The 21,461-nt window shown below is 59.7% G+C and overlaps 2 protein-coding genes across 2 annotated transcripts; both read right to left on the bottom strand.

Annotated features, from left to right (window-relative positions):
• Nucleotides 1-55: 55 nt before the first annotated feature.
• Nucleotides 56-5,982, bottom strand: LOC141967983 (uncharacterized). Its single transcript, XM_074922279.1, has 5 exons — nt 5,860-5,982; nt 5,141-5,262; nt 3,128-3,226; nt 2,561-2,725; nt 56-1,273 (listed from the first exon to the last, which is right to left on the bottom strand). Exons 1-5 carry the CDS (start codon nt 5,945-5,947, stop codon nt 1,127-1,129), a joined length of 621 nt encoding a protein of 206 aa, XP_074778380.1. The 5' UTR covers nt 5,948-5,982; the 3' UTR covers nt 56-1,126.
• An 857-nt stretch (nt 5,983-6,839) lies between these two features.
• On the bottom strand, nt 6,840-20,997 carry XYLT2 (xylosyltransferase 2). Its single transcript, XM_074922102.1, has 11 exons — nt 20,823-20,997; nt 14,784-15,255; nt 14,146-14,321; nt 13,682-13,884; nt 13,186-13,266; nt 12,814-13,030; nt 11,387-11,563; nt 10,296-10,558; nt 9,992-10,187; nt 9,240-9,573; nt 6,840-8,886 (listed from the first exon to the last, which is right to left on the bottom strand). Exons 1-11 carry the CDS (start codon nt 20,955-20,957, stop codon nt 8,564-8,566), a joined length of 2,577 nt encoding a protein of 858 aa, XP_074778203.1. The 5' UTR covers nt 20,958-20,997; the 3' UTR covers nt 6,840-8,563.
• Between the last annotated feature and the right edge of the window lie 464 nt (nt 20,998-21,461).

Genomic DNA, 21,461 nt, shown 5'->3' with positions numbered 1-21,461 from the left:
CTAACTCACCTCAATGATTAACTCAAGTATCTGAAAGTATTCCATTTACTAGCCACATGAGGCAAGTTCACACTTGTAAACCTCACTCATGACTAATTTTAGAGTGCCTGGTAAGATGCACAACCCTGGGGCACTGTTTGAAGCTCAGCAGCTGGCGGTGTATCATAAAGCCATAATCCACAAGATTTCACCTTTTGTCTTCCCCGAGTCATTCCGTGACATTTTCGAGCTTATGTTGCTTGAAAGAAAGGAGCCTTGATGCCCTGTGGCCAAACTGATCTAATTTTATCTGCAAGTTTGTAAACAATTTGAAACATTGGCTCTGCAGTAGAAAACAGGTTATCAAAATTGGTGGTGTAAGGGCACCAGTGTTGACATTATTAGATTGTCTGCTTTGTAGAAGACGACTGCATAAAGTGGGTCAGCCATGCACGTCCACCTTCACTTTATGTTCGTGGAAGCCACCAGCTGTTTTGTCCACGCTTCTGTCCTTTCCCAGCTTGCACACCCAGTCACACAGTTCATCTCGGTGGTCGGTGTTTGCCTACAGCCCCTGCAGCCTCTCCCAGTCCATACAAAATCGCTCTCGGTTGGAGGGGACCATTGCTGGAGAGCTCACATCAATGCTGACGCAGATTCCTTCTATCTGGTCACCCATACACCCACAAAGTAAAATATTTTATAACCTAATAAATAAGTGAAGTAGCACAACACGCCCACTGCCTGAGGCCTGCTCCTTGGTACAGCCGGCAGCGCTTGCCTCACAGAGGTATGATGCACCAGCTGCCTGGAGCAGCTCTGGCTGAGCAGCCCTTCACCTTGGCTTTGCCCCGGGTAGGAGCAGGCAGCTGCTCCGTGTCCTTTGGTAACGGTACGTTGGCCAGAGAAACGCCAGCAGCCCTCACCGGTTGCTCCACTCAGGCTGCGATCGCTGGCGGCGGCTCTGTGGTTGTCCTTGTGCTGCAGGAGGGACGTCTCCGCCGGCTGGGTCTGACTTGCCTGTGGCTCAGCTGACGGAATTGGGGTGAAGGTCTGACGTTTGGCCGTTCCCAGGGGATGAGAACGATGTCACAGGCACTTCTGTCGCTGACACCAGGGGAAGCAGCGGTACGCTGAGGCCGAGGCCTCACACGGCTGTGTTTCGCTGAGTTGGGTAGCTGAGAGGAGTCTGGAAGGGGTCTGGCACACCACGTCTGTCCAAGGTCTCTGAGCTTATAACTGTTCCTGAGAAAGCGGGAGGATGCCTCAGAGCATGCTCGTAGGGAGGCGGCATCTGTTGAGGAGAGAGGAAGAGCATTACAGCTGATCAGAAATAACCAGGAGATTATCCCACCTCCTTACAGAGCCGATGACAAGGCTCACAACCACCACCAGCTTGAAATTAAATTCCTGCAGTCCTCAGAGCAGCAGGCTGCTGGCGAGATGAGCACCTGGAAGATGAGCGCTCAGCACCGGTTTGCAACATGGTAGGGCAGAAAGCCACTGCAGAGGCCTGTTCCCCCCGCTCCCCCCTCATGCTGTGTGCCAGGTTCCTGCTCTTCCCTGATCCCCTTCAAACACTTGTCACAGGGCCAGAAAAGACTTAACAGAAGTCAAGAGGACTGTTGTTTGCTTTCCTTTGACCAAGGATCAATTACTGGGATTTATACAAGCATCTACAAATCAGGCTTCCTAGCCAGGTTTTGGCAGTGAGTCTCACTGCACAGCAGCGAACAACCTCCAGGCTGTGGTTACATTTATTTTGGCAGAGCTGGGCCAGGTTTTTCCCTATAACAAGTGACAAGAGTGGCACAGGGATGATGTAAAAGAGCTCCCACTGCAGTTCCTCAGCTACTCATCTTCGGGGCCTTGCTCTCCTGTGCCCTTGGTGCTCTGGTTTCAGGGCTGCTATCATTAGTTAGAGCTCCAAACACCAAGTGGCAAGGGCTGACTGTGCCAGACTTCATGGTACAGCTTTAAGAGCTCAAAATCCAGGTAAATCAGTGAACCTTTAGTGTTCTGCTCAGGGCTTCAGATGTTTCTGTTCTGCTTTGTTCAACAGGAGTCTCTCGGGACACTGCCACGGGACCTGCTTGGCAGATGCACTCACTATTCTCTGTTCTATTGTGCTTTGTGGGAGCACAAATTTTAAATGTAACAGGCAAAGCCTCCTGCTCATAAATAAGCCATAAACACTTCAAGGTAATACTGAGGGGCCTCCCAGAGCTGTCCTGCAGGGAGAAGGGAGCAAGAAGCCGTGGAAGCCTTACAGATCTAAAAATAACATTCCCAGCTTGGACTTGTACCGAGCAGATGATCTGAAGGGCCTGTCCTGCCTTCTGGCACAGGCATTTCTGCGAATGGAAGAGATGGATCATTAACCAGCACAGATGTACACCAAAGGAGCCTCCTGATACACTTTGTGCCCTTCCCAGAGATAAAGGCTATCGGAGAAAGGCAATCACAGAGAACAGAGTCCTTAGCTACTGCAAATTGCTGAAGCAAGACCCAGATATGGACCAGAGCAGGGACTGCCCCTGGGCCTCTGCCAGCACCCTCGTGCAGGGGAGGGGGAGCTCACCTCCTGGGAAGGCTCTGCCCAGAGCCCAAACCTCTCGGCAATCATCTGGTGGATTTCCCGCTGGCGATCTTTCTTCCGCACGCTCTCGTAGCTTGGCAAGCGGGGCTGCTCCCAGGGAGGGAGCTGGTAGCTGCTGGGGGGTCCGACGCAGAATAGCTCGTCTCCCTAAAAATGCCCAGCCCAGAAGAGAAAGGTCAGTGTGGCACTGGCTTTCTTCACTCAGAGTTCGTGGCCTGGTACTACCTCGAGTTACTTCAGGGTTCAAAGTTGTGGGTGCCCTTCCTTGAACCCCAAGAGAGGAAATCCTCCCTCCCAGCAGGTAATTACACCACGATCTGCCTGGTGCTTTGTGCCCAAACACCTCAGGGCACCGTGGTGTCCTCTGCAGTGTCCCTGCCCCCCACAGCCAGGTTTTTACATACAGACAGCACTGCCCAAAGTTGCTCCTGCTGTTCAACACCTTCTCCCTGTGCCCCAGGAGCTCCCTGGGTCCCCCAGTCTCTTCCCAAGCTCACCAGGATCTTCGCTACCATTTCCCCCAGCTCCCGTCAGGCACCCAGCCATCACCTGCACGCCAGGGCTCTCGGCAGCACTCTCCAGCCGTGACGCTCCGTGCTGGGGACCCACCAGCCGCTGGCTGCTGCTGAAGTAGGGTGGGGGGCGGTCCTGTAACAAGGCGTGAAGGAACAGGACATGAGCAACGCCAAAATCCCTCGCATCCTGCCTGGCAGCGAGCAGAGCTCAGCCAGCTCACACCAGACAGCCTGGGAAGTGGGACTCTGGGCAGGGGAGAGAGCTGCTCCTCTGCCCATTTGGCTCACGTGGCTCTTGATGCTGGGAGCCAACCTCTGCCTGCCTGTTTACCAACACGAACAGCTCAGGCACATCCCCACCAGGCAGCACAGAGCCTGCTCGAAGGGTGCAGTGCAGCCGGAGGCATGGCAGCCTGGGCCCAAGGCGAGGTTTCATTCAGACTCAGCAGAACCATCTCTCTTGGGGGGACAAAAAACCTCAGCTAGTCTGCTAGTGTAGATAAGAGCTCCATCACATGCTCAGGGTTATGGAATTTGTAAACTCTTATCCACCCAGGTAGTCATTTCAGGATAACATAGCAAGCAAATCTGCAGAGCAATAGCTGTTCTGTTCCTGAGCAGTCCTGCACCAGTTAAACTCAATTCCCTGTCAAGGTGTTGAGCAACAGCAAGCAGAGATCCCTCTCGCGGAGAGCAGCCTCTCGAGCCAGAGCCAGGACTGGAGCTGTGGGCCGTTCCTCACTCTCAGAAAAGCCCTGTCTCCTCTGCCAGCAGAGTATGGCCCAGAGCCTCTCAGAGCAACCAGGGATCTCCAGAGAGGTCTACAAATGAAAGATCTGCTTTTGCTCTTATCAACCAAGGAACCGTTTGTCTTGGCTCTACAACACAATTACAGAAGCTGCAGGAAACTCGGCTGGCTGGGGCACAACTGTTTGTTTTAATTGATTAGCAAAACCAGCACAACTACACCTGCTTGAGAGCTGCCTCACACCACTACCACTTCACTTTTTCTGATGGAAATACATCCTATATACATTCCCTTTCCATATATAGTTTTTTGCATCCACATCCATCTGTCCACACAACCCTTTGCTAAAGGCAAGATGCCTTCTCTAACCACCCACCCGAGGGCCAGGCCCGAGCACAGCGAAGGCTCTGCAGCTCACAGCACGTCCCACACTGCCTCGGAGCAGCTCTGCAGGCGAGGAGCACGGCGTCAGAGTCCTCTCCCCCACGCGTCCCACGGACAGGTGGCAGGGAGGAAAAGGGGGAAAGGAGCAGCGGCAGCAAAGCAAGCAGGGGAAACCAGCAGTGCAGCCCATTCCCACTGTGATTTCTGTTGGGGACTTCTCAGCCTGTGTTGGACTTTGCCTTTCATGGCACAAGTCTCTCCATCCCCTGCTAGCCAAGGCTGGATTTCTCCTCCCGGGAGCTCTGGAGTGGGACTGGCAGCCCTCCCCTCGACAGTCATCCCTGCAGCTTTGGAGGCTCAGCTTTCCCCAGGCAGCCACCACCACAAAGGCAGCACTGCCTGAACACACTGCTCTTTTTCCATCACCAGCTTCCCCACTTGAAAGCCAGCCCCAGGAAATTACAGATGCAAGCGAAAGGGCTTTGTCTCTCCCTGCTCCGTGCCCAGGAGCCGTGCACAAGAGAGCCAGTTGCTGAGGATGCGAGTGTGAGCGAGCGGCTTTGTCTGCCTTCGCCCTGAGATTCCAGCCCCCTTCCCCGCTGGGCCCCTTCCCTGTAAAGCAGAGCCCGACCCCACACACGACTGCGCCGGGGGAGGAGAACATCCCCTCCTGAGCTGCGTGGGGAGCTGGGGAACCTGCTAGTGTTGGGCCAGCGCGCAGCCAGGCAGAGCTGGGTGGATGGATCTCTGGGGTGGAGTGGGAACAAGGAGGAGGCAGAGCCCGGCTCTGCTCAGAGGTCCCACGTCCATCAGCGAGCCCGGTGATGCAGCATCGCAGACTCCAGCGCAAGGGAGAAAGAGCTTGGGGAGCATCTGGGGACTCGCGGGCAGGAGGAGGAGAGGGAGGACACTCACATACTGGCTGGGGGTCTGGAAGAAGCGGCAGGAGCAGAGGAACTGGCAGCACATGGGGTCCCGGTGGTAGAGGAGCAGCAGCAGGATGAGGATCGCCACGATGAAGACAGAAGTGGACACCGCTGCCAGGGGACAGGGGAAGAGGCGAATGAGCCAGTGGCCCAGCGGGTCCACGGGCTTCCCTGCCGCCTCCCGCCTTCGCCCTCCGGCTGCCTCAGCAAAGGGCAGCTCAGAACAGCCCCCGAGAAGCCGGGCTCGCCCGCTGCCCGTCCCGAGGACACCAAAAGCCCGTTGTGCCCAACATCTCTCTCCCTACGAGACCAGCGACAACCCCCGGAGCCGGAGGGGCTCAGCCCCGTCCTGGACCCAAAGCAACCCCCAGGCTCCCGCAGCAGGGACCAGCCCCCGCGGGGACGGCGGCCCCGGCACCCCAGTCCCCTCCCGCCCGGGACCGGGGCTCCCGGCTCACACTCAGTCCCCCAGCAGCGCTCCGGGAACCCGCGGCTCCCCGCCAGCCCACGCTTCGCGGAGCCCACCCGGCACCGTCAACCGCTCGGGCCCCCGCCCCCGGGAGCCAGCGGGGCCCCGGAGAAGGACCGGCGGCTCCAGCGACCCCTCCCCGGGGCCGCCCCCCGTCGTCTCGCCGGCACAGCCCGAGGCCGTCCCGGGAGGCGACGGCAGCAGCTGATCCCGCCCCCGCTCCCGGTTCCGCCACTCACTCGCGGCGATGACGATGGCCAGGACGTTGCTGTCCATGGCCGCGCCGGCGGACGCCGTGTGCGCCGAGGCCTCTCCGGGGTGCGCCATCCCGCCACCGGCAGCCGCTGCCCGCGCCACACCGGCCGGCGGGGCGGGGCGGGGCCGGGAGGGGCGGGGCCTGCCGCACGGCGCGACCGCAGCGGCCCCGGGAGCGGCCCCGCCCCGCCGGCCGCCATTGGCCGTCGCACCGCCCCCAGCCGGCTTCCCATTGGCCGCCGCCGGAACTGGCTCCCTCCGCAGGACGGTGCCGGCGGTTGCCGTGGCGACGCGGCGGGGCGGGCCCCGGGCCGGGCGGGCCCCGCCGCGCTGCAAACGCGGCCCCGATCGGGGTCAGCGCTGCCCCGGCCGGGCGGGCTCCCGCCCCCCACCTCCGGAGACACGTCCGAGCCAGCGCAGCTCGTCCGCGGGTGCCCCAAGCCGGGGCTACCGGCGCAGCGCTGTCCCCGCCGCGCCGCTGCCTGGAGCTGCAGCCCGGCCGGGCGTCGCTCCTCGGTCCCGCCTCAGCGGGCCGGGAAACGGCCCCGACGCTGCCCCGGGCTGCGGGAGGCTCCCGGCCCTCGCTCTCCAGCCCCGCAGGCCCCAGGCGGTGCCCATTCATTAGCTAATTAACGGTTTAACGGCCGTACAACGTACACGCTAAGCGACCTGACCGGGCAGGGCCTGCAGGGCACCTGCTGCACCGAGAACCAGCGGGCAGTTCCCGCCGCTCAGCAGCTGAGCACAGGGGTGCTCCAGCCCACCCCCACCCCGGTACAAACACCTCACAGCTGGGTTCTGCACCACAGCACCCGCATGAGCAACACCCCAAAACACCCCCGGCCCTGGTGCCCAGGAGGGATTTACACCCTCAGCAGGGCAGCGGGCAAAGCTTCACCCCTCGCCCCTTCCAGCACATGCTGCAAAAACCCGACACACCACACCGTAGAGATATAGATATATTTGTGGTGATGTTGCATATTTAAGACAACTTTACATAACGCTTCTGACACAAGAGTTTTGGCATCTTCCCCTGCAGTGGGGCCAGGCCCTGCACGGCCCCTCGTACCCTGCAGCCCCCCCCAGCCCCCCCCCGAGGAAGGGGGGACCAGCACACCCAGGTCTCCATCTGCTCCGTTTTACAACGCGCCTCTTGCAGCAACCAGCGTCCTTAAACAGGGGGGAGCGGGAGCACGAGGCCAGTCAGGCAGGGAAGGCCGGGGCTCTGGAGGAAGGTGCAGGATGGCACAAATCTTTGGAGATGGCAAAACCCCGCCTGGGCCAGGCCCCAAGCCCTCCCCCGGCTCCTGTGGCCCCCACCTTGAGTGGATGGGTTGGGCTGGGCAGGCTCCAGCTTGTCCCCAGCCCTGCACGGGGGCAAAACCCCGGCCCAGGCTGAGATGGGAAGCATCTTCCCAGGGTGAAAACTAAACCCAGCATCAGTCTTGGAGAAAAGGAACGGCGCAGGCAGTTCCCAGGGAGGACTGTGGGGAAGGGGGATACCCGGCTGCACCCCCTCTGGAGGAGGAGGGGGAAGCAGAACCAGTGGAGAGCTGAAGGAGTGGCCAGACCTTGTCTCGCCTCTTTGCTTTTTGGCCAGGGAAGCCCGGCAGACCCCGAGAGCTTCTGCCGAGCCGGGAGAAAAGGTTGGGCCAAGGGGCTGTGGCACAGGGCACCTCCCAGGCCCAGCAGGCTACTGCCTCACCCGCAGCAGGACAGCAGCACCAGGGATGGCATTTTGGCAGGGGATTGGGGCATCTCTTTGCTGAAGCAGAGACGGAACCAAGAGCTTCCCGACCTGCTGTCACAACACACATGGGCAACTCCAAATATTTGGCACAGTCGGGCAGCTGCCTCAGAGGACAGGCAGCACCCCACAACCAACCCTGCCCAAGGGGCAGCAGGGCGCGGCTCCCCAGCGGGAAATGGGGAAACAGAAAAACAATAATAATACTACTAATAAAATAAAAAGTATGTAAACGACCCAGCACCCTGTCCTGTTGTGACAGGACACCCAAGAGAACAAGGTATGTTACAGTCTGAGGGGAGATGGAGACACAAGGACATCCCGGCCAATGCGGGGTCTCGTCTCTATTGCACTTTGCATCATATATATTTCTATATATATATTTATAAAAATACAAACTAAAGGGCTGGGGTGGAGGGGATGAGATGCAAGCCCTGGGCCGGCAGCAGCTCCACGCAGACAGCAGGCTTCTACCCCTTCTGCTTCTGCCTGTCCCTTGCCAGCCCTCCCAGGGGTCAGTCAGCAGCACAGGGCCTGAACCTGCAGAGACCCAGCCCGGGGCAGAGCAGGGTGCTGAGTTGCTCTGGAGCCTGCCCATCCACCAGCCTTCCCTCCCCCATCACCCCCTCCCGAGGCTCCAAGTTAACAAACCCCAGCAATTCCCAGCCGCTGGCGCCGCCTGTGCCTCTGCAGTGACAGGCGCCCTTGGCACGCTCTCCCTGCCCGTTCCCGGGGGACCCGGGCGACACCGACCTCACACCTCCCCCTCCGCCCAAAATACCCCACTGGAGGTTTTCCCCCCACCTGGAGGTTCCCATTCTCTCTTCCTCAAGTGACTACGGTGCAAATGGCACGGGGTGACGTGGTCCGGAGACACCCCCTGCCGCCAGTGACGGAGGATGCTCCTCGCTCCCAAGGCCGCCGCCCCCCGTCTGCTCCTGCTACCTCAGCCGCCCGTCGGGTTTGACGGGCCCCAGTTCGGATTTGGGGTCCGGGGAGAGGGAGCTCCAGGAGGTTTCCCTGCAGGTCTCCAGGGAGGTGCAAGCGGAGGGGCTGCCCATGCAGACATCCGCCACGGACCAGAAGGCGCCGATGGCACCATCCACCCAGTCCTCCAGCTCCTTGCCCGTCAGCTGCGCCTTCTGCATCGCGTCCTCCTCCGCCTCCTCGGCCCGCGGCAGGTTGAGGATCCCCCCCAGGCCCTGGAAGCTCTGCTCCATGTACTCGTTGCGGGGGGGGCCACCGTGCAGCCAGTTGGTGTCATCTGGGCAGCACAGGGAGAGAAGAGAGAGGGGATCAGCAATGCGGCAATGTCCCAGCACCCTGGGAGGCCCACCACCCTGCTCCTGACGGGGCTCAGCATCCCTCTGCAACCCCAACTCTCCTCCAGCCCCAGGAGGAGGTGCTGCTATGGGACAGATCTGACCTACAAACGGGCCCAGAAGGTGCCTGGCTCGAGGACTCCTGTGGGTAAGGGGACATCAGTGGGAAGGATGGCTCCTTCCTCATCATCAGCTGCAACCCAGCAAGGCCAGCACCAGGCGAAGCGCCTTGGACTGCCCGCAGGGACAGCCCCCCAGTCCAGTCCCAAACTCCCAGACCCCAGAGCATCTTCACCTTTCCTGAGAGGCTGCTTGCGGTTGAAGGTCTGGGGCACCACCAGGAACTGGTTCTCCCCCAGCGGCTCCCAGAACTGGAGGAGGCGGATGGTCCAGATGCCGGGGCGCAGGGGTCGGTTGAGGGGGGGCTTATACTGGGTGAACTCTGCCTCAGCATCCACCGTGATGTCGTAGGAAGCAGCAATGACATAGGTGGGGTCGATCCACACCACCGTGGCCGTCAGGTTGGGGCCTCGCGACCACTTCTGCATGGCCACTGGCTCATCAAAAGGCCCCATCAAGCCTCCAAAATTGCGGAAGAGTCTTTCTTTGGGGTCCCACTCCGTGCCCACCTGGAGGGACAGGAGACACAAGCAGTGGGACGCTGGGAAGGGAGACACTACCAGCTCAGGTTTTGCATTTCACCTCCCTGGACCAGGGAAAGCATAAAGCTTTGGAGCCCAAAGCAACGCACACCCCACGCTCCACGCAACTCTCCATGCCAGGAATAATCCAGCTGTGTGATGCCTCCTGCAGCTGCAGGCACTGGGCACCACAGCTTCAGCTCCCCCCCAAAAGATCCCTTTCAGGCCTTTTCCCCAGCCCACACAGAAGCCAAACTCCTGGACAAAGGTTTGTTCTCGGACATGACAGTGGCACCCTGTCCCTCTGTCCCCACAGAATACAGGTCAGGGAGAGGAGGAAGGGCAGCACAGCGTGGGAAAGCTGGGGAAGAAAGTGGGCGTTGAGAGGGAAATTCTCCCCATTTACCTCAAGGTTTTGTAAACGGTTTGCCTGCGCTCCATGACCTGCCAGCTTCAGAGCGCCTTGGGGCATCATCCACACCTCCAGGGACTCTGCCTGCCCAGTTGCTGAATTCTGCACTTCCTGCATCACCAGGTAACCCTGGAAACGGTCGTCATAGAAATATAAGTGCACACTGGATGGGAAGCCCCGAGGCTCAAATCTGGAGAGAGAAAGATAGAGAGGTTGCACATCTGAGCATCAGCATCCTCCCAGCACGAGACACAGGCCACCTTCGGAACCTGGATGGAGCCTGTGGCAAATACCCCACCTGCAGAGCTTGTCAGCCTTTGCTGCTGGCATGGAGGCAGCTTTGTGGAGCCCCAGCCTGGAGAAGGCTGTGTAGAAGGTGAGGGTGACATCACTGAGGCCGCTGAGCCCATCGACACGGTCGTAGACGTTCTCCCAGTACGCCTTCAGGGCTGGCGTGTTGGGTGGGTAGCTGCCATAGAGGTGCGTGTCCAGGATCTCCAGCACCTCCTGATTCACCGTTGACTCAAACTTGCGGGCAAAGAAGGTAGGTCTGGAGAGTTGCTGGAAGTGAACAGGCATTTCTAAGTGTTGGCTGCACCTACCCTGCCCTCCTGCCTGAGCAGGGCAGCTGGGAGGGAGACAGACCAGGAATAAACATGCTGGGACCCATCCTGCCCGCTCTGAGGGCACAGGCTAAGGAGCGGCAAAGCACAGCCAGGCTCTACAGGGAATCCTCTACCGACAGGAGCAGTGGGAGCACACAGAACACTTACTGGTGATGCAGATGGGTTCCCATCTCTCCCACTGCCTCCCCCTTTCCATGCTCAGCAGCAGCCATGTGTCATCTAACTCCTTTGCTGCAATCTCTATTCAGATGGGCCCCCACCCTGCAGAGCTGCTGAGGAGCCCTGCACGAGGCCTGGCCACGGGGCACAGCTTGCAGGAACAGGGCCCTGCACTATATAAGCTGAGGACTGCTTTAAAAATCCTACTAACTTCTCTTTTCAGAGCTGGGTGTATCTCCCCCAAACCTCCCTTTTTTGGTCTACATCCCTATGCACCGAGAGCATGGGAAGCAAGCACTCTGAAGTGGTCTTACTGAAAAAGTGTTTGCCCCAGGGGATAGGTCTGCAGGGAAAGAGCAGGAAAAGGGGAGAGAAAGCTTGGGAAGAGGAGCAGCAATGCAAGCAAAAGCCTGGCTGCTGGGCAGGACAGTCAGCGTAATCCTGTTGCCCAAGCGTCTACACGGCGGTTGGGGAGCCCATCCTGCTCCGGCCCCGTGCGGGGCTGGGGTGAGGCTGGGGGGCACGCGCAGCAGCTGGCACTGCACCCCTGGGGAGCTCAGGGAGGAGGGGAGAGAGCAGGAGGAGAAAGGAGGATCTTTTTCACCTGTAGTCGGAGGAAGTCCTGGGGTTTGAAGTCATTTGGGGAGCACCCGCACCAGTCGACTATGTGTTTATATTGGCACTTACAGCCCAGCTTCCGGTTCCAGTTGGTCACTCGGAGGTTGTTATCGACCAGTGTCTCGCAGGCGTGACTGTTCTCCAGGACCGTGTGGAAGAAGGACTGTGCATGGCAGAGAAGGGACAGGACACCCAGTGGGGATGGAGGACGGGTGGTTAACAGAGACCCCCCCACCCCTCACCAGCAGAGGAACAGGACAGACCTCGATATCTCTGGAACAGAAACCTATCCCTGTTCCCAGCACAGGGCACTTGTCAGGGACCAAGGCTGTGCACCCACACTGGCCCTGATCTGGCCCAGGGGGGCATCTGGACCTAAAGCAGGGCAGGATATAAACATGACCCTTGGCTGTCTGCTCCTCTCTCCCCTCGTTCATACCTGGCTCAAAGGGGAGGCACAAAGCTGCCTGAGAACCAGCAATGCCCTTCACAGAATCACAGAATCGTCAAGGTTGGAAAAGCCCTTGAAGCTCCTCCAGTCCAACCATGACCCTCACACTGACCGTTCCCAACTCCACCAGATCCCTCAGCGCTGGGTCAACCCGACTCTTCAACCCCTCCAGGGATGGGGACTCCCCCCCTGCCCTGGGCAGCCCATTCCAACGCCCAACAGCCCCTTCTGCACAGAAATCCTTCCTCAGAGCCAGCCTGACCCTGCCCTGGGCAGCTTGAGGCCATTCCCTCGGGGCCTGGCGCTGGGGCCTTGGCTCCAGAGACTCATCCCCCCTCTCTGCACCCTCCTGTCAGGGAGCTGTAGAGGGCGATGAGGTCTCCCCTCAGCCTCCTCTTCTCCAGACTAAACCCCCCCAGTTCCCCCAGCCCCTCCCCAGCAGACCTGTGCTCCAGACCCTGCACCAGCTCCGTTGCCCTTTTCTGGACACGCTCGAGTCATTCAATGGCCTTTTTGGGGTGAGGGGCCCAAAACTGAACCCAGTAATCGAGGGGCGGCCTCACCAGTGCCGAGCACAGGGGTCAGATCCCTTCCCTGTCCCTGCTGGCCACGCTGTTTCTGATACAAGCCAGGATGCCATTGGCCTTCTTGGCCCCCTGGGCACACTGCTGGCTCCTGTTCAGCCGGCTGTCAGTCACCCCCCAGGTCCCTCTCTGACTGGCAGCTCTCCAGCCACTCCTCCCCAAGTCTGTAGCGCTGCTGGGGGTTGTAGTGGCCCAAGTGCAGCCCCCCGCATTTGGCCTTATTGAAACTCCTCCAGTTGGCCTCAGCCCATCACTCCAGCCTGTCCAGATCTTGAAGCTCCCAGCTTCACAAGCTCCCCAGGGCAGGGATGAAGCAGGACACAGATGTTAAGTACAGTGGGAAGAAAATCTGGCCCGTGACCAGTAGCCAGCACCCACCTCGGCTGGCAGGAGTGTGTAGGTGTAGAACTGGCGCAGCTGGGACACCAGTTGGTCATCAGCATAGACCACGTACTCCACAAAGCTGCGTGTCAGCGAGAACCAGTCGGAGCCCCCGTCCACCACGATGCCCTCGGGGATGTGGCGCTCACCCAGCCGCCACATGTGGGAGTCACACTCGTGGAACAAGCGGTCCAGGCCCTGCTTCTTGATAAACCTGGGCATGAGGATGAGGGCTTAGGTGTGTCATCCACTCTGTCGAGTGCAGCTGCATCCAGAACATCCCCCCCTTGCCCCAACTGTTTCAATTCGTTTCTGAAATCCCTCCTTTTTCTGTTCCTCCAGCTCAGCTCTGCCCCTAGTTGCAATTACCTGGCATTGTCTCGGCCATGAGACTTCAGGAAGTTCTTATCTCGGTATTTGGACAGAAACATCACCAGCTCCTCGTTGGTCCTGAGGTGCAAATTCGAAAGCATTAACGGCCCCTGGGGTAAAGCAGCCCAGTAAACATTCATACTGCAAAAGCCATCAGACACAAGGAGCCTAAAGCTGCCTTGTGGGTGCTGACTCAAACCCTTGTCCCATCGCTGGGGAGACACAGCCATGGTCTCTGCTGTCTGGCGCCTCACAGGTGTGTTCCCCTGCAACACCCAGACCGCAGAAAAAAACAGCCTCCAAGGTACTGGCTGGGCTCCTCTGCAGAGCTGGGACCAGCCTGGCCCTGAAGCATCATCACCAGCACGTGGGTGCAATCTCCCAGCCCATCTGCCCTCAGCTCCCTGCTCCTCCCTGCCCTTCCCAAGGCTGCTGCAGCATCGTGCAGCCCAAATACCTCCGCCTTCTTCCCCTGCCCTAGCAAGGTCCTCACCTCGTGGGGTAGTCAGTGGCACTCAGGTTGATAAAGAAGTCCCAGGGCCACTCAGCCAGTTCCAGCAGGTCCTTCATGCTACGCAGGTACATCTTCAGGAGGCTGGCACCTCCCCAGATGGTCACCATGCGCCACGGCGTCACGCGGACGTTGGGGTAGTGCCGGGCCAGCTCCACCGCCTCGCGATGGAGGTAGTTGGAGCGCTGTCAGGGAACAGGCTCACGCTCAGCAGGGAGCTCGTCTTCCCAGGGCCCAGCCCTTACAGCAGCCTCCACAGGGAGGGGAGCAGCAAGACAAGACTGCTCTAGGCAGGGGGGATAGATCCTGCTTCCCTGGGGTTGCAGAAATACAGGTGGAGGGTCACAGCTCCACCAGCAGCAAGGACAAACCCCACCCAGCCATTTCCTCCACTGGCCACCCAGCTCTGCACCCTGTCCCAGTGCACCCCTCCTCCCCTCACACACCTTGTCGACATGGATGTAGAAGAAGTGCTGCTGGTGGTACACAGCCTTGATGAGCCGCTTCAGCTGGCGAATGGCCCTGCCGTGCACAACCAGCATGTAGGCGATGCGCACGGGCTTGCTGGGGGGCATCTGCTGCAGCCGGGTCTCGTCCCACTGGATGACAGGGCTGACCTTGCCTGCGTGGGGAGGGAGAGGGCTGTCAGCTGCCCCCAGCCTCGGCACCCACCACCCCGAGCTCCTGATAAATCACTGAGACCTGAGGGAGGCAGGGGAGAGCTCAGCCTCGAGCAAACCCCATGAGTGCAGCCCAGACTGGCTGCACCACCAGGGCACGGTGGCACCCACAGCCCCTTGCATTAAACCAACAGGGCTGCATTGGGACAGGGTGGGGGGTATCCTTCTCTGGCCCCAGCTCTGACCTCTGCAGGCACTGCAGGTCGGGATGAACAGCCCAGTTTAAGGAGGCTGGCACAGCTTTGATTGGATTACAGAGGCAGCAGTAATCTGGGAATCAGTGACAGATTGAGGCCACTTTTTGCCAGGTGAGACAGTTCGGTGACATAAGGAAGGTGGCCCACGCACCTGGCTGGGATATTCCCAATGCCCAGGGCGACTGGGAGCATCCCAGCAGCACTCACCCGAGAGCTGGCAGTGGCGAGGCACAGACTGGGGCATGAGGCTGCCGGCCCGGTGCAGACACACCACATTGGCGATCTCCTGTTGGCACTGCTTGCTGCTGGCCCGGGCCAGTGCTGAGAGGGCGTCTTTGCCTGTGATTTCGCACTTGGGGGTGAAGCTGTTCTCGGTGGGCTGGGGAGCCCCCTCCACGCTGCCCGTGTCGCCCTGCTGGAAGACGGCCAGCTGGGCCTCCCTGTGCAGCTCCGTCAGGTTCCTTCGGCTGGAGGAGTCCGGCGCGGCCGGCAGCCTCCATCCCAGTTTGTGTCTCACCGTGACGGCTCTCACCACCTTGGACACCAGTGCCCCGGGGCTGTCTGGCCGCCCCCGCCATCGCCCATGCTTTCGGCTGGCGCTGCCCCGGCGCCCGGCAGAGCTGTCCGAGTCCTTGGAGCCGTCGCTGCTCTCAGGCAACCTGGCTTTCTTCTGCCGCTCCTGTTCCAGTTCCAGGTGCATGCAGAAGAGAGGACGGACAGCATTAGCATTAACTCGGGCCTGCTTCCCTCCAGCTCTGCCAACACACTCCCCAGGGCATTCCCCAGGGCACTCCCCAGCTTGATGCTCCCAGTCCCCACAGAGCTCACTGCTGCAACACGACAGGTGCTCTGGGAGCAGCCACTGTGCAGCAAAGGACGTTATACCATCCCTCCACCACCTAAAAGCCCAGACTAAGACCCCACTGCACCCCCCTGCATGGTCCTATGTCCCCCTCGCAGGGACAGCCCCCTGTATACCAGCAAGGGAGACTTCGATTTGCAGACACCAGCCCAGACACACAAAGAAGGTCTTGCTCTCTGCCACCGGGCTTGCCACAAGACTAACAGCCGTTGTGTCTGCACCGGCCACCCTCCAGGGTCCTGTACGGGCAGGGGCATCCCTTGACAGTGGAGATCAGCACAGGGGTCATCACCAGCTCTTCCCTGCCATGATCATGCTGCAAGTCCAAGACCAGCACATCTGTCTGTGAGCCAGGGTCCCAGATGGCCACAGCTGCACTCTCCAGGGCTAAAAGGACTAGAGAGGCACTGAACAAGGTCCTGCCCCCACTCCCTTCCCTAGGCTCTGGCTCCCAGCACTGGGCTGGAGCGGTCGCTGCGATCACCAGCTTTTCCAGAAATCCCTTTAACAAACTCTCCTGCCGAGCCAAGTGGATGTGTAAAGGGAGCAGTTAATTATGCTTTGTTACCTCTGCCAGGCTGGCTGATGAGCAGAAACGAGTCAGCCTTGGGGAGAGTTGGGAAGTTTGGATGCCTGCAAAGAGCCATGCTCGTGGGAAAGTGCTTTCCCAGGAAGTCATGCCCATGGGGCCGTATGTCCCCAGCCCACCAGCAGGCAGGCAGCAAAGCAGCTGCCTGCTCCAGCCAGGCCTTCCAGGGCTATCTCACAATGCCCTCAAAACCCTGCCTGCCCAGACACTGTGCTGGGCAGTGCAGGAGGCAGCAAAGTGGACCAGGGGCCATTCCTGGGCAGCGGCATCTTCCAAGGATGGGCAGATGCCTCACAAGGACAGCAGGACAGAATTAGCCTCCTGCACAAACTGCACCGTAGGTATAAGCTGCTGGGAAGGTCACGGCCAGGAGAAATCACACTGTGCAAAGGCTGGAAAGCAGCTGGCAAGATCTGCTCACTCTGCAGTCCCTGAACTACCCACATTGCAGTGGTACAGCCTGCAAACTGTGGCTACCCAGGAAGGGGTCAAGCCGCTGCTTAACTTCCAAGGTGCCAACATCAGCAAGGATCAGCCGAGCGCCTTCCGCCCAGACAGGCAGCGAACCGTTCATTAGTCACCAGGCAGGACCATCTGTTTCCAGAGTTATAAACTTGTTTTCTCCACCGAGCATCACAGGAGTGGGGACTTGGCAGGTGACAGGCAAGGAGCGAGTCTCCCTGCGGGGACAGGGCTGAGCCCGTGGGAGATGCACCGGCCCCACTCATGGCCTCCGCTCCCCAGGACACCTGACTCCGGGGACAGCCCCTGCACGATGTCACCCTCGGTTACAGTCCTGCTCGTGCCCTGTTCCTGGTGCGCAAGCACGCCCACTGCCGCCTTCTGTAGGGAAGTCGTGAGAAGCATCGCCAGCCTTTCTGGAGCTAACAGTTAACAAACTCAATGGCTTCTAATTACTGAACCACAGCAGAGCCATCCCTCCACCCCAGCCAGGCAGGGAATGACTCTGGCCACGTTGTCCTGCTCTATTTAAGACTTGTGCGCAAGACTTTTGGTCAGGTTCCCCGTGCCCCTCCTCCTGACACACTCAGACGGCTCCAGGCACCAGCCAGAGGTCACCTCTCCCATCCTGCCTCCCCTGCTGTGACACTCCTGTCCATCCAGTGCCACAGAGCTGTGGGTCAGGTATCTACCTGCACCCTATCCCCAGCACAGGTCCAGCCGCCCTGGTATCTCCAAGCTCTGCCATTGTAAGGAGCAGAGCTAAGAGCATCTGGTGTCCTGCATGATTTCCCCTCTGGTCGACTGCCTCTGGTGTCTGCCACACGCTCCTCACATTGCTCATCAGGCAAAAACAGCGCCAAAACGTTCCAAAGTCAGCAGAGAAATCTGGACTCCTGATTGCCAACTGCAGCAGCAGAACCTTAAACCTCACAATTACAGTGGCTGGAGACAGCCCCCTAAAAATGCTCTTTTGGGGAGGGGAAATAAAAATCAAGGAATCTCAGCAAAGCTGGAAAAAAACATGTTTCATAGGAAGCCTCTCTGGCGGCTGCAGCACACAGAGGACACGAACACTGGTCCTAGAGAGGTGCTGCCTCCCTTCTGGGAGGAGGAAGATAGGAGGCGAAGTGGCAGAAGAGACACGACTAGGTGAAAACACTTTTCCCAAGTGACAGATCGTCTTCACCCACAAGGACACTGTGCAGTTTGCATTTTGCTGGTGCCAGCTCCACTGCAGGCTGCGCACTCCAGGGAGCTCACACACTTGCTCAGGAGCTGTCAGTGTCACCAGGAAGAGGCAGGATCGCCCCGGTCCCTCGGGCTCCCACCTTTGTGTGCAGACAGGCTGCAGCGGGGGTCTGCCAGCAAAGGGTGAGGTACCGATGGGATTTCCTCTCCCGTCCACTGATTCCAGTGAAACAAGAGAATTTGCCTTCCTAGAAGTAGGAAGGTCAGTGTTGACCTGGGTGGATGAAGACTGCTCCAGCTGCTGCTGGTCTGCACATCATAAAGCATCTGCTTGGTGAATAAAGGGAGCCTGCAGGACCCTGAAACTGGGCTTGCAAAGAGCCATGATCCAAGCGGCACAGCCTTCTCAGGGAGGGTTGGGCTGGTGGCTCTGATGTGGCCGAAGCCCCTTACACGGCAGCGACCAGTTGGTGCTGCTGGGGCGAGGTGGGTTTACAGCCTGCTCCAGTGAAGGGCAAAGATCCGCCCTCAGCCTCTGCTCAGCTCATACCAGGGAACCAGCGGGGATGAGGCCTGCCAAGCAGGGGAAGCTCTTCCCCACCCTGTGAAGGGACGAAAAGGAAACCAGCAGGCTTCAAAGAACTGAGCCACTGGCTGAGATCAGAGCAGCCCTTTTGGGAACTCCCAGGCAGTGCAGGCAGCTGCCAGCCCAGCCTCTGAGTGCCGCAGGTGCCCCAGCCGAGGCGCTGGTCTGGAGGGGAAGGCGAGCTCACCCGACTCCGGATGCTCCACAGCACTTACAGGGCTCAAGTCTCATTTTTGCTCTATACAGCGAGTCACAGCCCGTTCGTGGTGGGGACGAGCCACATAGAGTGGTGTCCATTAGTGGGAAGGAGCCATTTACTCTGGCAATTAAGAGATCCCAAGGTTGCCCAAATCCTTCCAGGCCTGCAAGGTCAGGCTCTCCTGGGAGGTTCCTCCTGCTTTACCAGAAATGCTCCAAGGGAACAGCGGCTCCTCCAGGTCTGGCCAAAATGAGAAGCTGCAGGAGGGCTCAGAAACCAAGAGCTTTGCCATTTTAGAAGAAATAAAAATTAACTGGACTTTTCCCAGCTTGCTAATGGGTTTGGGCTGTCCATAAAGTGCAGGATGGTTCCTGCCTTCTCTGAAGACACTTGTCTGTTCCCAAGCCCTGGAATCAAGGCTGCTGGTGGTGAACCATCACGTCTCCAGGCGAGGGGACCCATGGCCAAACCTGTCAGCTCCCCAGCTCGGTTTTGGGAAGAGACATGGATAAAGCAGGCGAGGACCGTGGCAGAATGAGCCAACCCAGGAGGCTGCGCAGGGTAGGGGCAGAGAAAAGGAGTCAAGCAGTGCAGGACGGTGCAGAGGGAAGGGGGAAGCCAGGACCGGTGAAATGACTTGATCAAGGTCATGGGAAAGGGGCACTTGGGCACTCCTGGCTGCCAAATCAGTCTGCTCTCACGCTCCCAGCACCTCCAGATCACTGGCAATTCTGTGTCCCCTCTCCTTACCGCATTTATTCCCTGGTTCTGTTTTGGTGGTGGGCATACAGCAGCACACGAGGGTGCTCACGGAAATTCCCGGTGGCCCAAGAGGAGGCCTGGGGCTGGGAATTGATCTGCTGAGTGAGCAGTCACCTTAGAGACCTTCCATCCTGCAAGGGGCTGCCCAGATCCCCTTCTCACCTCTTTCCTCTCAGGGAAAACTTTCTAGTTCTATGAAAAGACCACGGGGTCACCCTCCACACCAGGGAGGCACCCCACAATGGGGAGGAGAACCTCTTGCCCCTCCAGAGATCCCCACCTCATGGCCACTGGGTTTGCTCTTCCACAGTTACCACGCTCACCCTGTGCCTGCCCCTGCACAGCTCCCAGTTCTCACCACACACCGTTCCTGCCAAACCTGGTTCCACCATCGACCTGGGGTTTGTCAGCAGCCCAGAGTCTCTACAGGCCCTGGAGCATGAGGGTCCTGCTCAAGATGACGGGCTCTGGTGCCACACAGACATTAGCCAAGGAAGCCCATACAGGGACTCTCTCAGCCCTTCTCCAGTGCTCTTGGGAAAACCAGCTTCAGCCACTGGTCCACCCAGATGCAGGGGGCCTGGACGTGGTCCAGGCAGCCCACAACAAATAAATAAATTCAAATAAGCAACCCAGAGGTCATGAGCTTTGTTTAAAGGTGGCAGCAACGTGTTCCAGAGGCCTGGGTCCTCCTCAACACCTGCTCTGTGTCTGACCTTGGGCAAACACCTTCCCCAGCCCACACCTCAGTTTCCCCACACGTAAAAGAGAGGTGACACCTTCTGCCTTAGCAGAGTGTTCTGGTAGAAAGACACCCAACGGCTGAAAAAGGTCCTTGTACCCTCACGCTCCACAGGGATATCCCTGACTGGACCAGCTAAACAGGAGCTGCCGCAAACTTCCCGAGCTGCTGCGTGTGCTCTCCCCAGCTCTCCAAATTATCATTATGTTTTAATGTTTTCTGGTTTGGGTGTTGCCGACCCCTGCCTCCCGCCCACAGAGAAGCACAAGAGCCCCACCACGCCTCCCACGCTCCCCATCCCATGCCAGACCCCAACCGACAGCCCCTGGGCCACAAAGTCCCCTTCTCAGGTGCTCCGGCCCCACACTGCCACAGCCAGAGCCCCCTCACAGGTGACAGCCCGCTACCGCCCCACAGCCACTGCCCCCCAGCAGCCTGGGGCCTGCGGGACCCCCGCCCACCCCAGGGACCCCGTCCTGGGACATGGCCTCGCCAGCCCCACAGAGACACCACGGGGGGGGAGCACCCCCTTCCTGTCCCCTGCCAGCTCCAGAGCAAGGGGACACACCAGCCCCCCGGGGCACTGTCCCCCCCAGGACCTGCCCCCACCCGGGGGCCTCCCCCCTCCCAAGAGCCCCCTCCCAGCATGCCCCCCTGACACCTCCGGGGCCCCCCACCCACCTCAAGCCCCTCACCGCCTCCCCTGTCGTCCCACCGCCCCTGCAGGGCCCTTATCGCCCCCTCACCCCCCCCTCAGCCCCTTCTACCCCCCTCGGGCCCCCCGGCCCCTCACCGCCCCTTCAGCCCCCTCGGCAGGCCCCGGGCCGCCGCTCCGGCCTCCCCCGCGGCGCACCTCGGCCGGTCCCTCCTCGTCGAGGCCGGCGGAGGTCCAGAGGACGAGCCCCTGGAGCAGGAGGATGGCGAGGGCCGTGGCCACCGCCAGCCGGTAGCGCCGGGCCAGCTTCCGCGCCCGCCCGCTGGCCACCATCGTCACGGCCGCTCCGCCGCGGCAGGGCGGGCTGCGCCGGCGCGCGCCTCCCGCGCGCACGCGCCGGCGGGGCCGGGGGGGTCACCCTGAGGGGGGGGAGCGGCGCGGGGGCGCGCGTGACGCTGTGCGTGCGCGTGCGTCTGTGTCTGTGTGTCTGTGTGTCTGTGTGTGTCTGTCTGTGTGTGTGTGTGTGTGTCTGTGTTCTGTGTGTCTGTGTTGTGTGTGTCTGTATGTGTCTCTGTGTGTGTGTGTGTGTGTCTGTAAGTGTCTGTATGTGTCTGTATGTGTGTGTGTCTGTGTGTGTCTCTCTGTGTGTATGTGTGTGTCTGTATGTGTGTGTATGTGTGTGTATGTGTCTGTGTGTGTCTGTGTCTGTGTGTGTGTGTCTGTGTCTGTCTGTGTGTGTTTATGTGTCTGTCTGTGTCTGTATGTGTCTGTGTATGTGTGTGTCTGTGTGCGTGTCTGTGCATGTGTCTGCGTGTCTGTATGTGTGTGTATGTGTGT

Source organism: Athene noctua, chromosome 18 (genome assembly GCF_965140245.1).
Source record: "Athene noctua chromosome 18, bAthNoc1.hap1.1, whole genome shotgun sequence".
NCBI classification, from domain to species: domain Eukaryota; kingdom Metazoa; phylum Chordata; class Aves; order Strigiformes; family Strigidae; genus Athene; species Athene noctua.
The sequence above is the reverse complement of the archived record's forward strand: the minus strand, read 5'-3'. Positions and strand labels throughout refer to the sequence as shown.

Excerpts from the sequence above, each read along its gene's own strand:
- LOC141967983 (XM_074922279.1), bottom strand. The coding sequence starts at position 5,947 with ATGGCGCACCCCGGAGAGGCCTCGGCGCACACGGCGTCCGCCGGCGCG. Across the intron at positions 3,227-5,140 it reads TCCAGACCCCCAGCCAGTAT|GACCGCCCCCCACCCTACTT; the intron begins GTGAGTGTCCTC and ends GCCTTGTTACAG. Across the intron at positions 1,274-2,560 it reads GGGCAGAGCCTTCCCAGGAG|ATGCCGCCTCCCTACGAGCA; the intron begins GTGAGCTCCCCC and ends TCTCCTCAACAG.
- XYLT2 (XM_074922102.1), bottom strand. The coding sequence starts at position 20,957 with ATGGTGGCCAGCGGGCGGGCGCGGAAGCTGGCCCGGCGCTACCGGCTG. Across the intron at positions 15,256-20,822 it reads ACGAGGAGGGACCGGCCGAG|GAGCGGCAGAAGAAAGCCAG; the intron begins GTGCGCCGCGGG and ends GAACTGGAACAG. Across the intron at positions 10,188-10,295 it reads AAGGCTGACAAGCTCTGCAG|ATTTGAGCCTCGGGGCTTCC; the intron begins GTGGGGTATTTG and ends TTCTCTCTCCAG.